This window comes from Spermophilus citellus, assembly GCF_964194105.1.
Source record: "Spermophilus citellus genome assembly, chromosome: 1".
Lineage (NCBI taxonomy): Eukaryota > Metazoa > Chordata > Mammalia > Rodentia > Sciuridae > Spermophilus > Spermophilus citellus.
Window position 1 is genome coordinate 194,120,612 of NC_138182.1, and position 17,251 is coordinate 194,137,862.

General features: G+C 38.8%; 1 protein-coding gene across 1 annotated transcript in view; it reads right to left on the reverse strand.

The window, feature by feature from the left end:
- Window positions 1-372: 372 nt before the first annotated feature.
- The window catches only part of CAMK4 (calcium/calmodulin dependent protein kinase IV), a gene marked incomplete at its 3' end in the record, with an annotated part of 234,535 nt that continues 217,656 nt past the window's right edge, over window positions 373-17,251 (reverse strand). Inside the window, exons 8-11 of the mRNA XM_081302083.1 lie at window positions 9,067-9,142; window positions 4,522-4,648; window positions 1,805-1,957; window positions 373-813 (exon numbers count right to left, since the gene is read on the reverse strand). Of these exons, the coding sequence (XP_081158209.1) occupies window positions 373-813; window positions 1,805-1,957; window positions 4,522-4,648; window positions 9,067-9,142 (797 nt within the window). The remainder of the gene's footprint in view (window positions 814-1,804; window positions 1,958-4,521; window positions 4,649-9,066; window positions 9,143-17,251) is intronic.

A 17,251-nucleotide genomic window follows, 5' to 3' on the forward strand; every position in this document is an offset into this window, starting at 1 on the left:
CTTGTGAAGAAACCCAAAGGATGTAGGATGGCTAGGTTTTCAAAGGAAAATTAATTTGTACTATTTTACTTAAAATGTCTGCCACTGGTTGCTGAAAATGGGTGTTTTTAAGGGTCGTGTTTACTTGCAATTTCAAATTTAACTCATCGGTACTAGGTATCCATTACATGCCATAGAAAACACTATTATTTTCATAAAGCAGTCACATGCATTGAAGTTAGGATTACCAACTTGTATATATGTTTTTTTTTTTTTTTGCACCTCAAAAACAGAATCACTATTAGTGCATATCATGCTTCCACACCCTTCCTTGCTGAAGGACAAAGCACATAAAATGCCAAAGTTTGACTTCCGGATCTAAAGGGAGTCAACTTAGTACTCTGGCAAGATCACATCTTGTTGTGGAACTCCAAGTCCCACGGCAGGGTTTTCCTGCCCTTCCCTGGGGTCTGCTGCTTCCTCCACAGTCTTCAGTTTCTCTTCCACTGGGCTCTCCTCCATTTCTGGGTCAGCAATCTTTATCTCGTCCTCCAGAGCATCGGGCTCCATCATGGGGACTTCCTCAGCATTTATATCTTCATCTTTCACCTCCTCTAAGGACTGCACCTTCATCAGCTCAGCCTCTTCCCCCTCAACGGCCACTTGGGGCCCATCTCCTTGGGTGTTTTCTACTTCTGGCATCGCTTTGATGTTCTCGCTGCTGCTTTGGATTGGAGAAGGTTCTTGGCTAGTCTTCTGGCTCTCCTGGATGTTGCCATGGCTGCTGCTGGCACTTCCCAAGCGTGAAGAAGCCACCACAGCCTTCACAGCTGCCTGGTTGGAGACAGAAAGGCATCAGATGTGTCACCTCCACTTAAAATCCCAAATCAGAGCTAAACCCCTACTTTGTTTTTAGGGAATATATATTATAAGTTGGTGTTCAGTCTTTCAAAGTATGTTCTTCTAACACCGTTGGATGAAAACTTGTTTGGAGAATGAACCAAAAAAATCTCTCTAATCTCAAATTAGAGTATTTCATCATCTGGATAACTGATGGCTCATATAAAATTTTAGATTGTTTCCCAAAGTATTTGTTTCCTGGAACACTAGGATCCATGTTACATCAACACTCATCCAGGGTATTTCAAATTAATTTGGCCATGGAGCCCTTCAGTTTATTTAATCTATATGAGCCAGTAAAAAAAGGTTGAAGAGAACCCTAATTTTGTAGATCCCCTTCAATAACTAGTTCTAAATACCATTATGTCATAGAAAAGTATACAGTCTTTGTTTTATAAGTGTTCTATAGGAAATGGACACATTTTGATGAATAATTTCTAATTTCAATCATGTTAATGTTTATCAAGTATAGTTATTTATATTATGAACTCTAGTTTCAAAAATTGTTTTCCAGTTTTCACATATTCAGGAAGGAAACAACTTCCTGAATAAACATCAGTTTCTTGAAAAATGCTGTTCCAATTGTTTAGTCTTAATTAGATGAGAAGCAGCAATAGTGTATTTGGTGACCAAATTTCAGTAAAAAAAAATTTATGAGAAGATAAAGAAACTGGAAGTAGCTTAATGTCAGCACTGTTGGGATTTCTAAGCAGGATTTTTTTCCCCTGGTGCCACTGAAAATGGTTACTAGTCCTAGAAAGAGAACATAATCTTTTTAAATAATGTTATTGTATTTTTATACATTTATTTATTATTTATCTATTTATCATATGTTGCTGAGGATCAAACCCAGTGCCTCACATGTGCTTAGGCAACCACAGCCCCAATATTTGTTTTTTAAACAAAAGAAAAAATGTCATTTTACCTTAAGTTTGCGTCGAGCATTGAACTCCTGGAGCTTCTTTTGAGCAGTATCCATGTGTACAAAATTGGCTGCTTTACCTGTTACCCACGGGTGCTGGAGAGCTTGAAAGGTAGTCAGCCGTTTTTTAGGATCCAAAACAATTAATTTTCTGACCTGAAATGATAAAGAAACAGATTTAAGGAAACTTTTATGGTGGCTTGAACATGCCCCTAGCTTGTGAACTTCTAGGTAGGTCTTGTTCTATTTTCTGAGCAGTAGCACTAATTATACATTTTTTAAAAAGGGTATAAGCCCTCAGGGGACACAGTGGGCAGGAACTACTGCAGGTAGCAGTAGATGATATTGGGACCCTACTGAAACCTGTCCCCCAAGAGGCAGACTGCTTTTGAGCAAAGGTCAAAGAAACAGGTCCTGCTTGCCTCTGATTCTTTGAAGGTAAAACCAGCATCTGAATCATTCTAAGCTGTACTTCAGAATCACCTAGAATTCAGAACTTAAAATACATCTCCATGGCAACAGAATCATTCATGCATCATCATTCTTTCCATGGAGATTAAATGGCAAATAAAAGGGGCAATAGTCCAACTATTTTATGATACTCCTGGGATGTGTAGTTCTTTTTCTTTAATCTCCGGAGGGTGCTCCAGCCCAGAGCTAGAGTAAAAGTCATTTTAGAATCAAAAAAGTCACTAGCCTTGGGGTATGATTTGCTTAAAGGGTTAAACTCAACCAAAGGCAACCTGTTCTGAAAGGTCCATTTCTGCTTCTCAGAATGGCAGGCAATAAATTGCCAAGAAGATCAACAAATAAAATAGTTCCAAGCCTTGGACTCAGAAGGAGTGATCTGGTATGAGAGATAATCTATTTGAAGTCAAAAGATGTGTGAAAGTTCTGATTATGTCTCTACTTTTGAGACCTAGACATAGACACGAAGTAGGTTTCTACAGACACTTCCCTAGGTCCTTTTCTTACATGATTGGATCTGATTAACACCTTAATTCCCTTGTTTATGCATTATTATATGCATATAATTAAAAAAACTAATAATCTTTAGAATTAAGGTTACTTAGAATTACTGGCTCCAGTTCTCAAGAGAGGGATTAACAAACTCAGATTTAGTACTTGCCTAAGGTTAGACATTTCTAGTTAGTAGAGCTTGTATTTAAACTGAGATCTGTATTATGTCAGCATTCATCTCAAGTCCATCATAATGTCTCCAAGGGAGTCAATCTCTCTGGACTTTGGCCTGGTAAGAAATGAGGGGCTTTGGATGAAGAAGTGAACCAAGGCCAACAAAATCAAGCAGCAAGTAAAATAAGGAATAAATATCTGGTTTGCCTTTCAGTCTTTTCTGTAACATTTATAAAGGACTGCATATTTGGGTTGGAGACACTGGATTTGTCCAGAGCAGAGACTTCCACATCCTGTGTGGAGTGTATTTAAGAAGGGCACAGGAAGAGGCAGGGAGACCAGAGAGGAGGTTGTGGTCCGGGTCCTTCAGGATGGTGTCTTGGATTGGGATAGTGGTAGCAGAGGTGGAGAAAAGTGATGGATGTAAGAGATGTCTGGAATGTGGTGCAAAATCCTCACTTGCCACACACAGCGCTCCTCTTCTCCATCTGCAGGAAAAGCCATGGGCCCTAAGTGATCTGTTCCATGAAATAACATGAAGTAAAAGGAAGAAATGTTGATGGAGGAAAAGTCCTGGAACAGGGGTCTGGAAACTGTAGTCAGTTTTAATAATGTTCTCCTACTAGCAAGATGTATGATCTTTGGCTGTGCCTTCAATTTTTCTTTTGTGTGCTGGGAATTGAACCCAGGGCCTTGTGAATGTGAGGCAAGCCCTCTACCAACTGAGTATATCCCCAGCCCCTGTCCCTTCAATTTTCTGGTCTTTAGCACACTTATCTTTAAAATGAGGGAAAGATCAGATGACTCCCAAGATCCCTCTCAACCCTCTATGATTCAAAAGTCAGCTTTTGGTTATTTCTGTGTGGGTTTTCCCCTAGATCACTGATGATAAATGTTTTAACCACACATTAGTATCATCTTTTTAGAAGAGGAGGACCCCTCCGAAGAGGGTGTTTCCTGAATGCAAATGAGCTTCTATATTAGCTTATGTGAGAAGCAGTGTAAAAGAAACAAAATACACTATTACTACTTCATGACTCTATGTCAAGGATCCATAAAGGAAGAACTTGTATTACTTCCAGGATATTTTAATAAGTTTGGATGAAATTTCAGGAAGTGACAGTATTTTATATGAAGTCTATCTAATTCTAGGTAATAATAAGCCATGTTAAAACAGAATTTTGTGTAAACTGGGTTTGCATTTACCTAGCACAGCTTTTGTCATAAGCAAGTCTCTTCATTTGTCAGGTGGTAGAAACTCATTAATACAATAACAATTGTAGTTTGTGATAATTTAGCTAATGATGAGTCAAAACATATCTACCTTTCATTATCTATAAGAAAAATGCATTAATGCTTCTGCTCTCAAGAGTCAGGTAGAGGTTTTGAAGTCAGAGGGGACAAAAAAGGGACTACAAAAGGAATCCGCATCAGGGTGTATGATATATATATATGTTGCCTTTGAAAAGACTAGGGGAATTAATTAACCACTAATTATTAATCAGAGCATAATCTTTAAAATGTCCATTAATTCGTTAAATATGAATTTATTCCATTGTGTTTCATTTTGTTTTGATCACACTTACCAAGTCCTTGGCATTTAGAGATACTTCATCCCACCAGGGGGAGATAAAGTAATATTCGCAATTCAGAATTCTCCTGAACATGAACTGATCACCTCTTTCATCATAGAATGGTTCAAATCCACAAAGTCTAGAGGGGGGAAAAATACTGGAAATAAAGTATCTTTAAAAGACTGTATTTCATCAAATTTCTACAGAAATTCAAGCCCTCCTTTTTTCAATTGAAATAATACATAAAAGTAAGTCTACTCAGCACAAGTATATAATTGCCTTGTTACAATTCATGATCAATAATGTAAAAACACAGTCACATCTCAAGGAAGTAAGAATAGTGAGTATGATTTCTGAAAAAATATAATTATTATCATGACACAAAAAGAACAATAACAATAGCATACATTATTATAAGCACTATGGTAAAGATTTTCCATCAATTTTTTCTTCATGAGAATTAAGACAGGTTGATTAGAGTTCCAATTTAGTATAAAATGGAAGAGTTAGAATTTTGAGAGTAAAGAGGTTAAAAAATGGAAATAAGAGTTTTATTTATTTTTATTCATCTCTATTCACTGAATTTCTCCATAGAAATATAGGATCAGGCATGGTGGCTTGTGCTGGTAATTACATTGACTTAGGAGCCTGAGGCAGAAGGATCACAAGTTCAAGGTCAGCTTTAGCAACTTAGACAGATCTTGTTTCAAAATTGAGAGAGAGAGAGAGAGAGAGAGAGAGAGAGAGAGAGAGAGAGAGAGAGAGAGAGAGAGAGAGAGAAGGGGCTGGGGATGTAGCTCAATGGTAGAGGACCCTTCCTGGGTTCAATCCCCAGTGCTGGAAAAAAAGACTTAAAATTCAGTGACCAGATGCCGACAACAAACAGACTAAATTTGCCTCATCCTTGTAAGTGACCCTCTTTCTTTCATACATTTTAAAGATATTCCACCTATATTCATCTTCGCTTTCCCACGGGATCAGCATGAAAATGAATACGAAAAGTGGGACAAAAAGGAACAGAAGAACATTTCTGGCATCCTAAAGAGAGGGTGAGAGGAAAAGCAAGTTGCCAATTCTCCACTGCCTAGAGACAGGTGGGGGTTCTGAAATCACTGGGACAAGAGGGGAACTGTCAAAATGAGCCCATGTGTTGCATATGTTGCTTTTGAAAAGATTGGGGATAAAATAATGAATAAAAGACGTCTTCTCAAATTATTCCTTTCGTGCTGGCTAGGTTGGTGCAGAGGATGAAAAATTTAAGTGTATCCTAAAATGATGGGTTTCTATGAAGAAGTATTTTCTTGTGTTCTTTTACTCATGGAATATTTCATTGGGAGAGTCTTTGTTTCCTCCAAATATCCTAGAGTCAGCCACATTCTCCTCCCCCTTGCGGCTTCAGGCTGCTCCTGACCTACCTATGGAAGGAAAGCATAAAGACAGAGGGATGCTTGTCCATCCCTGGAGAAGAGGAAAGTCGTCCTTGTCTGGCCCTCCCATCCCTCCACAACACTAGGAAAGTGTTGCTAATCGTGAAGAAATTAGCCACAAAAGCAATAAGCTAGAGTGCTTGAATACTTTTTTCCATCTCAATTATGTCAACATTAGCAAACACACACACAGTGCACAAACCTTTCAGAACTGGTAATACTTTAATTCCAACAGTGACAGTTGAAGGAGATGCTGGGAGGTTATAAGCTTGTAGTGTTTATACAGGGAAGCCCCAGGCCTTTGGGAAGAACCATAGTGTTAAAACTGAAGGAGAGGGTTTGAACTTCAGATGCTATGTGATTCTGGTATGATTGCTGCAGTAGTCAAAGGCCCAGTCCTGCACTCTAAAGAAAGACCAGAATTCTTGGGAGAAACAACAGAATGGCCTTTGTTTCTAACTTAACCTCATCTTTAGAAATGGGCCATGGCACAAAAATGGCCTGGTGGGGATAAGCTAGAGCTTTTAAGGAGAGAGTAAAGTGTTAAAAGTAGAAGTCATAGATGAGGGGCAAGGGGAACAGAGGTATTTATATCTATAGTAAGAATCAAACTTCTATTCAAAGATAAGCACCAGAATTTATGTAGACACAGACAAGTAGATGTAGAACAGATACCTCAACATTTGGGAGATGAAGAAAGGATTTAACTGATGCTCATAATGTAGCTCTGTCATAACATTTACTTTCCCAGGAAGCATCGGCAAAAAGTCATCAGCTCAAATTCTTCCTTTGGTAATTTCTGTACTTTGCTCCCCTTTGATTCTAGGTCACTTGGTGCAATGAGACAGGTGTCTAGAGGGCACAGTCTCAGGCCATCAATAGGCCACTGAGTTTAGGAGAAAATGTGCCCATGAACCTTGCCAGGTGGATTTCATCAATTATTAATGAACTACAGATTAAGCAAGAGGTCCCCAGGTTTACAGGATGACAGAAATTAGTGTGAAACTTTAGCTCCATATTAGTTCAAAGCAGCATCTCTGTGTTCATTTTTGGAGCCACTACTTTCACTTTCAATAAAAATTCTTGTTAATTAATGACCTACAGAGAATAAATATAAAGACTAGTTTGTATAATTTGGCAATGGACTAAGGAAAAGGAGTTGGGGACAGGAAAATATTATCTTCCAGGTCATCATAAAATGTTTCTCCAATGATTGCATTTTCTCTTTTATGTTCCTATGTCAGTGACCCATTCCACGGAATTTTCTTCAATCCATGCTTCCATCTTTCAGGGTGCATGTAACTTAATTTCCTCCTTCCATCTCTCAAAGTGCTCTTATACTATAAATGCTTCAAATCTTCCTAGTACATTTTGACACGGATTGTCATAAGGTACATTTACACTTCATTCACACTCTGTGTGAAACCAAACCTGAATCCTTATTTGTATGGTTTGGTTTTACACTTAATGTGAAATACAAATGTGTATATGAAGTATGATATATTTCCTGCATAATTCAGGAATGATATTCTTTCTCTAGTATGAAAGAAATCTCAAAGTAGAGTCAGGTATTTATTTTAATGAGTTAAGCATTTCTTGTGGCAAAAGAAAAAAAATATGGCTCACTACCTCTTAAATCAAGCTTTAACACATTTCTAGAAACACAGGAAATTAAATACTGAAAATATCTTTTGCGATTATGTATTAGCAGATTGCTATTTTATGGGTTGATTTTTAAACCTTTTTATCTGGGCTATCAACCAATGTACCCACCTGAGTGAATGTAGAGTTTGCTAACTTGCCTGGAAGTTCTGTTTCAATTATGACATTCTGTTCCAATTATTCCTAGCTCACCTGACCTACACATTGCACTTTCTAAGATCATTATTAAAAACAAAACAACAACAAATTTCTGCTATGGACTGACATGTTCTCCCCCACTCCAAATTTACAAGTTGATGCTGTAACTTCTAATATGGTGGTATTTGGGGATGGGGCCTTTGGTAATTGGGTTTAGGGAAGTCATGAAGGTCATGATGAGGTTAGTGCCCTTATGAGAAAAGACCACAGAGTTTGTGCACTTCCCTCCCACCCCTGCTGTGTGAGGACATGCTGACAAGGGAGTTTTCTGCAAACCAGGAAGAGATCCTCCTCACCAGAACTCAGCCAGGCTGCACCCTGATTTTAGACTTCAAGCTCCCAGATGTGAGAAAATAAATGTCTGTTATTGAAGTCACCCACTCTGTGTGTTTTATTATGGCTAATAAATTTTGGGCTGGGGTCATAATTCAGTGGTAGAATTCTTGAGGTCCACGGTTGGATCCCCAGCATGAAAGGAGAGGGAAGACAAATATACTTTCAAACCCTCAAAAATCTCTTTCCAGATTTGAACAATATGGGTTCCAAAAATTAATTATGCATCACCATCTAAATGGTACTTATTGACATCTTGCTTTTCAGTTTTTCTAAGGAAATCTTGTTTTCCAGCCAAACCTCTGTTTGGTTTATGACTTCCCTTGTCATTGCCTGCAATTCCATCATCATTTTGAGAAATTTTCCCAAATTCCTTATTTTTTATTAGACAGTTGACCTATAATGGAGTTGGAGATACCAGAGGGTGAAATATTTAGCTCATTTGTTTCCTCCCAATGAAAACTGTGTAGGGTTAGTTTGAAAAAGGAAACAAAATTGATAATGAAGATGCATTTAAAATATTCTGATAAAAAAATGTACCAATTTGGGATTGCTTAAAAAGTAGCCCTTTGCTCTCTTAAAAGGACTAAAGGCCTAATTGTTTTCAACAAGATGCAAATAGAATAAAACAAGAGAAAGTGTAGTAGGTGGACTTTGATTTCACATTCTGTATGGTCATCAAATAATGAATTGTTTCCCAAATCTGCTATACATTGCATAGCAAAAATGAGATATAGAAAAGCCCTGGGCAGAGGTTCTAGTCCCGAGAAAATTACAAAAGAAAAAAAATCATTTTGAGAAAAATTCTATCACCAACTATATTTAGTGTGAACAGAAAATCACAATAATCATCTCGGTTCTTATGAGAAGTATAGATACCTAGAAAATGTTACACAAAGGCAAACGGCTTGCATAAAGATTGCTTGTCTTCACTTACAAGATGTAGGTAATTATTCCTACAGACCACATGTCCACCTCTGGTCCATAGGCACAGCCTCTAAGAATTTCAGGTGCTGCAGAAAGAATGAAAACTGTGTTAGGTTGGAGCTTACATGCAACATTCACATGATAATAACAAGCAATGGGGAAGAAACAAGTTCATCAACAAAACTTCAGAGCCCTTTCATAATCAGACTTCTCTCCCCACAGTATGAGGCTACAGTGTTTCTTAAGTCTACTTTAGTAGGAGATCTTCAGTCTTTCCAGGTGTGGGATACATAAAAAATATTGATTATAAGATTCTTCATTGGAACCTCATGATATTGCTCAAATCAGAGATATATCTCTGCTCCCAAAGACCTCTTACTTTAAAGAGAGCTTTGTACATAGAAAAGGAAGAAATCAAAGTCAAGCACAGTAAAAGGAAATGAAGGCACAAGGATGCCACCTTGAGATCTGCAGGGGCCACCCAGCAAGTGCCTGTCTAAATGTATAAGGGACAGGACCAGGGAAGAGGGCAGAAGGATCAGCAAATTTCTGACTTTGGTACGCTGGAAAAGAAGCTGGGAGGGGTCTGGGTACTTGTCCTTGCATTAAGAATTGCAGGTGGGTCCTCAAGGAAAAGCTATCCCCAGTCAGTTTGGGGTCATGGACTGAGAAAGGGGGACTTCTCTGTGCACAATCAGCCTGCTTATATTACCCCTGCCTACTGTTGTGAAAAGGAAGGACTTCCCAGCCACGAAATGGCCCTGGAGTGGAGAATAACAAAGTATTTTATATTTTTATTCCTCCAGAGATGTGAAAATGCAAAGTTAACTGGCTGTGGCAGTTTGCACTGAGGATTGGTGTAGTTAGGGTTTGCATAACTAACAAAGGAAGAGAAAGAGAAGTGAGAAACCTACCATCTATGGAGAGAGAGGGTTCAGGTGTACAATCCAGAATAAGATGTTCTTCTATTTTGAACTAAAGCACTATCTGTGCTTTGTGGGTTCCCTGAAGAAGGAGCAGCTTGAGAAATGCTGAGAGTTCCTTGAGGGAGGTCTTTGGGACCAGGACATCACACTCTCCTCCAGGGTGGAGGCTGGAGAGCGAGTGAACTGGATCCCTTTGCCATGCAGGCTGTAAATGTCATATTCAGTGGGAATATTAATGTGAGCTCTGGAACGAGGCTGTCGTGATGGGTCTCTGGATTTACTGGAAAGATTACTGTGGATTTCCCACTGACATCTTTCAATACTATCCTCTACTGCACCCCTTTCCAATCAGGATTTTCTCTTTTCTGTAGAAATTGTGTTACATAAAATATAGAGATGAAGAGCCTGCACTGTGACACGAGAGTGTGCATACTAGCACACCAAACAGCAATTCAGCAAGATGGGCCCTTAAAGGAATTGTATCTGGATCCAAGTCATTTTTCTTATCTACAATGAACTATATTCCTAGAAAATATTCTTTTCAAGATTTAATTTTAAAAAAATTTAAAAATGCATGCTCAATGCCTACTTTGTTCACTGTCAAGTAGCTCTCATTTCCTGGGACAACCTGCACCTCCCAGAAGGTGCTTTTAAGTCTCAGCAGCCCCAACAGTGAACTCCCACTTGCAAATGTTTGTTTATCCCAGTGCAAAGGGAACTCAGATTAGGCTGCCACTTCCAGGAGGGCTGCTGCTGCCTGTGTGTGTGTCCCTGGGAACTCTTCCAGGCTGGGAGCTGAAAGCATGCATAATTAACATGCATATTTAACAAGCATTAGTCCTTCCAGACTCAGGTCATCCCATTAGATTTTTCTCTGGTCTGAAGTGTTATTAAGCCCCACAATCACATTTAATCATAAATATAGAAATACTGGGAAGGATATTTTATTCACATTTTATGAGCCTTGGGTTTTGTACCTTTCAAATCTAAGTGAATTAGACTCACTGATTTTGAAGTTTACTTTAAGTTTTGACTTGCTACCCACTGTGGTATAAGTTAAGGATTAGTTACTGATCATCCAAGCAAAAAGAGAGGCCAGGCACCAGCATCTGACCCTGCAGAACCTGCTGTACTTCCCACCTGTCCTGCTACTGTGGCTGCTGTGTATGCTGTCCTGTGGGAACTCATCCTGTCAGCTCTGGAGAAATCAGGCCTCCCATCCCATGCTGACCAGTGACACATTGCCCCTAGGGTCAGGTGTTTTTTCACCATTTCTCATAGTTCCCAGCCCAAGAGGTCCAAACAGCCTGAACGTTGGAGGACAAAGTGCCTTTGGGATCCACTCTATGGAGCATCTGAATTTCTCACCTTCCTAATATGGGTGCCAACACACTCTCCACAGGCAGTTTATTTCCTTGTAAGGTATTATGCTGTAATGTGAGTAAACCTGTGGTGTGAAAGGCTAAATTTCCCACAACAAGATTAACTAGGACAAAAGAAATATAAAATGGTCTTGCTCTTCATAATAAATTTCTCTTAAAAAAGGATGTTAAAAAAACCCTAGAACTTAAAATATTTTAATCAAAATATAAAGTTAGGATGAAGCAAAGTCTAAGCACTAGACATAATTAGATATCATTCTCAATAGCCTTTAAATGTTTTCAAGTACTAGTTAGTTTGACCTTGACTTTCTACAGAATCAGCAGAGTACTCCCATGTAATCTACCTGAATCCTTTCCAAGAGTCAAAAGCTTTTCAAAATAAATTGTGGGCTCTGGCACTCCACTACTTTAAGTCTCCTGGGTATCCAGTGTCCTCACAAGTGATTCGATAATGTGATCTCAGAGTGAGAGATAGTTGGCTACTCTCAATTTAGTTCAAGAAAAGATATTCATTAGTCTACATTTTAATTTTATAAGCACTTGGTTGTTCTTTGTATCGTTTTTTACACCTCATTAGCAAAACAAACTACACAAAATTGGGGGAGAAGAAATCATTTCAAGGTATAAAACAGTTTGTTAAAATGTAGTTTAGAGGTTAGAGGTATAGTTCAGTGGTAGAGTGTGCCTAGCACCAAAAACATAAAAATAAAATATTTAAAAAATGTTAAAATACAACCATGTTTTCTGAATAGTCAATAACCATTTAATGATTTTCTGGCTGCTTTCTAAGTGAGTCAAACTGTCTGCCACTTTTTAAAATCACCTTATCATTCATGTTACTGTTCATCAAACAGTGAATTCCACAAAGTTCTCAGGATATCTCCTACCCCCATCTCCAGCAGAGTCTAATTTTGGTAAATGATCTCAGAATTCCCATGATTCCAGATAAATCCTTTAAAAAAGTAATTTCAATTGCATATAAAATCAAACAAAAATTCAAACTTGGTATTTATTTACTAATGAGCATGTAGGCCAGGGAGCGTTGATTTTTTTTTTATAAGATGATGACACCCTTAAAACATTTAGAGACTGAAAGTCCATCTAGAGATTATAATGAATTCTACTTTATCAAATAAAATCACTGTGATCTGTTTGGGAAATTATCCTAAAATTAAAGTATCAGGTATGGCCAATCAATTACAGGGACCATTGATCCTCAATTTCCCCCTTTTTCCTAAAGTCCTGGGAGAAAAATAAAGGGACACTTGGTTATTGACTTCCTTCCTTTCTTCAGTGTCCTAGACGAGCTGTATGATCCTTTGTACTTATTGAGTTAAAACTACAGAGTGGCCTTCTTTATCAGATGACTTTAAGCTACCTAATAACTTTTGGAGAAAAATATGAAAGACACTAAGTTGAAACTAAGAAATAAATAAATTCATTAAAAAAAGAAATAATTTATTCACTCACTCATTGAATAAGTCATCTAATAGTTATTAAGCATCCTCTGTATGATGAGCCCCAACAGGGTGTGCTGAAGGAATAATGGGGACCTAAAGGGAACAAGAATCTGCCATCATTGAGCTTACGGTTTAGTTGCGGAGACAAATGCTAATTTAAAAAAAAAAAAAGCAAAGTAACAGCTGGAAGTGCTTGAAGGGTTAATGCTTTCAGTAGGGAGTTGGCCTAGACACAGAGGTTAGGGAAGATGACTGGATGAAGCCACGTTTGAACTGAGATGAAAAGGACCTAGAGAAGTTAACTAGGCAGAGGAGAAGAGGGCAGTGGTTGAGGAAAGATAGAGAAGAGATTTCAAGTATTGAGCACCTATGCAAAGATCCATTGGCAGGAGGGGGCAAGGCACACTCAAGGATCTGATAGAAGCCAGTGAGGCTAGGGCATGGCCAGGTGTGTAGTGAGGCCCAGGTGTAGTGAGCTCCTGTAAGGCCAGACTGCAGATTGGGTTGTCAGAGTTTTGGTTTGTTTTTAAATTCTCTCCTCTGTTTTCAGTTGAGCAATTCAAAACATATGGGAAAAAATACCTATGTGCATCTTAAAGCCTAAACTTGACTTTTCAGAACTACTCTCCCTACTACAGCCGAGGGGAAAACACAGGTTTTTCACTGTACAGCATTACAGTGGGGAGCCACAAAAATCTACTGTATTTTTAACTCAGCATCTGAAGTCTCATAAACTGTACCCTGGAGAAGCAGGGCAGAAAGAAGAAAAAGAGAGAGGGGATGTAGCTGGAGGAAGTACACCAGTGTTTGGAATTCTCTGTCTCTTCCTGTTCCTGACTTGATCTAGGAGCCCAAAGGGGAAGAGCACACTCAGGGGTGCTGTCTAGGGCTGGCAGCAGTGTGGACAGCAGAGAAGACTTCAAACTGGGTGCTTTTCTTAGCGTCTGTACCTTGTGAAGTCCTTTGTTTAGCTGTCACCTACATTGTAGGCTAAGAAAAGTTCATAGCCTGATTCAGATTTGGTGCACTTTTTGCTTTGACTGCTGATGAGAATGGTAACACTCCAGGCAAGTATGCCCCAGTGCCATCTAAAGGAGCCGCTGAGACTGGAACACACAGGAGACTTCCAGAGGAGGTTGCCTCCGACTCTAGTAGCAGCCTTGTCATGTTACCACAGTGAATTTCAGAACAGTATCAATTCTATGGGTGCCACGCTGAAGGTGTGAAGGGCTGAGGAGGAATTTGAAGCCTCTGTCACTTTAGATATCTATGGCTGAAGAGCAAACAAGTTAGAAGGATGTTTTCAAACACAACTGCTATGCTGTATGTTCTAAATCTTTCCATTCTCCAGTACTCTCGATTATTTTTATATTGCAAATACCAGTCAATCCAACTCCCACTTCATGTTTTTCACTTTAACTGTTAAAACAGTCTTCCTTGCCACATGAATCCTGTAATTTTCTCTTTGTATAAATCTTAGAAATGGGTGATGAAAGTCTATTCTTCACCACCTTTCTTTTAATTTTTTAAAATAATACCCTAAAGAGAAAATCAAATACCTCAGAACACCTAGTGCTTTCAGAGGAAAGAAAGGGGGAAAAAAAGGCACAAGTTGTTTTTATTAAGCTGAAATTGGCTTTTCTATGATACCATTGAGATAATCACAATTTTCTCCATGTGGTCATCTCACTATTGTGATGGATGCTAAGGATTATTTGGTGTTGAAAAGTTGCAAAGGACTATTTGGTGTTGAAAAGTTGCCTTTGAAATCAAAACCACCCTAAGATACCATCTCACTCCAGTAAGATTGGCAGCCACTATGAAGTCAAACAACAACAAGTGCTGGCGAGGATGTGGAGAAAAGGGTACACTTGTACATTGCTGGTGGGACTGCAAATTGGTGCGGCCAATTTGGAAAGCAGTTTGGAGATTCCTGGGAAAGCTGGGAATGGAACCACCATTTGACCCTGCTATTGCCCTTCTCGGACTATTCCCTGAAGACCTTAAAAGAGCATGCTACAGGGATACTGCCACATCGATGTTCATAGCAGCACAATTCACAATAGCTAGACTGTGGAACCAACCCAGATGCCCTTCAATAGATGAATGGATAAAAAAAATGTGGCATCTATACACAATGGAGTACTATGCAGCAATAAAAAATGACAAAATCATAGAATTTTCAGGGAAATGGATGGCACTAGAGCAGATTATGCTTAGTGAAGCTAGCCAATCCCTAAAAAACAAATACCAAATGTCTTCTTTGATATAATGAGAGCAACTATGAACAGAGCAGGGAGGAAGAGTAGGAAGAAAAGATTAACATTAAACAGAGACATGAGATGGGAGGGAAAGGGAGAGAAAAGGGAAATTGCATGGAAATGAAGGGAGACCCTCATTGCTAAACAAAATTACATATAAGAGGTTATGAGGGGAATGGGAAAATAAACAAAGAGAGAAATGAATTACAGTAGATGGGGTAGAGAGAGAAGTTGGGAGGGGAGGGGAGGGGGGATAGTAGGGGTTAGGAAAGGTAGCAGAATAGAACAATTACTAATAGCGCATTATGTAAAATTGTGGATGTGTAACCGACGTGATTCTGCAATCTGCATTTGGGGTAAAATTGGGGGTTCATAACCCACTTCAATCTAATGTATGAAATATGATATGTCAAGAGCTTTGTAATGTTGTGAACAACCAATTAAAAAATTAAAAAAAAAAAAGAAAAGTTGCCTTTGGATTGTTGCGGGGTGAGGTGCAGTATAATGAATGCAGTTCATCCCAATACCAACATCACATAGGACTACCTTCCGTATATGGAGATGCAAGCATGAAGTAGTAGACTTATAATTTAAACTCTTAATCCTATATTAGGTATGGCAAATACTGTGCTTTTCTCTAAGGGATCTATAAACTTTCTGACTGATGATTATCAATAATTCTTTTGAAACTTTTTATTTTTATTTTATGCATACACTTTATGTAATAATATTCTAATATGGAACATTTTGTGGGTGTTCAGGGCCAAAATAATACATTTTAAGCAAGTCTTCTACCCACTTGCCATCAATCACCCCTTCCTTTTGACCTCTTTTCCTCCCAGCATTCCACCCTCACATATGTAATAATAGAGCTGAATCCTCACAGAACTGTGAATTCTTTGGCACAGTTGGTTCTCTTCTTCAAGTAGTGTCTTATATAGAAATGGGAATGGAAAATGACTTATGGTGGGGAGACCCAGAAATTAAGGCTTGCCATTACATTAAAAGACTGTCTCTAAACTCAAAGAGAGCAAGAAAAGTGAGGGGAGGATGCTGTTGACAATCTCTTTGGATTCAATTTTATCAGCCATCTCAAACCAAAATATACTTGATTGACATTCATTTATGTAAGTGGTTGACATAATCCTCAACTTAGTTTACATATACAGAACATATTGGTGGTTTTGTGATGATATTATTTAATACCATCTACTGTATGTCTATTGGGTGATAGAAAAATTCACAGGAATTTTCCTTCCCTTCCCTGGCTGAAAGCCCCAGAACCTGAGTTTTTGTGAATATTTTCCAAGCCAGAGAGGCAGCCCTTTTGATTGCTGTCAGGCTTAGTTTTGGGAATATTGTTTTGTATATGAACTCAAAAATCCGCGCTCTGGGTGACGCACACCTGTAATACCAGCGGCTCAGGAGGTGGAGGCAGGAGGATCGTGAGTTCAAACCAGCCTCAACAAATTAGCAAGGCCCTAAGCAACTCAGTGAGACAAAGTCTCTAAATAAAATATAAAAAAGATTTGGGGATGTGGTTCAGTAGTTAAGCACCTCTGGTTCTATAACCAGTACTAAAACACACAAAAAAATATAAAAATAAAAAAAATCTCTGTGCTTTGTGACATCCATTCATAATTCCTAATTTTGTTCTCTGGGTCTTCCTTTGCTACCTGAAGTTCTATAAATGATAAAAATGTTCCTTTTCTCTCCAGCCCCCTAATGGTAGTCCTGTCCAGGAATCAGCTGGGGTTGTCTCCTTTCTGCCTTGAGCAAGCATGGTAATCTTATGATAAATCCCATCCGTATGTTGATAACACTACATCTGTATCAACAGCTGAGTTCTTGCCCTTGAACTTCGGATACACACCCTTCTGCCCACAGGTTCTCTCCACTTAGATACCTAACAGACATCTCAAAATTAACAATCCCAGACCTGTTTCTCCAAGGGTCAGTCCCATTTCAGTAAATGTTAACTCTGTTCTCCTGGTCATTAGCTCTCCCCTCTCCTCCAACCAACCTGTCTCCTTGACGGATCTCACAGACACCCAGGTATATTCCTGCTGTCCCCTCTATAGGAATATTCCTTTCCGAGTTATCCATGTGGCTTTCTCTCTCCCTCATATTGTTCAAGTTTTTGTTCATATTTTCCATTTTTCCCAT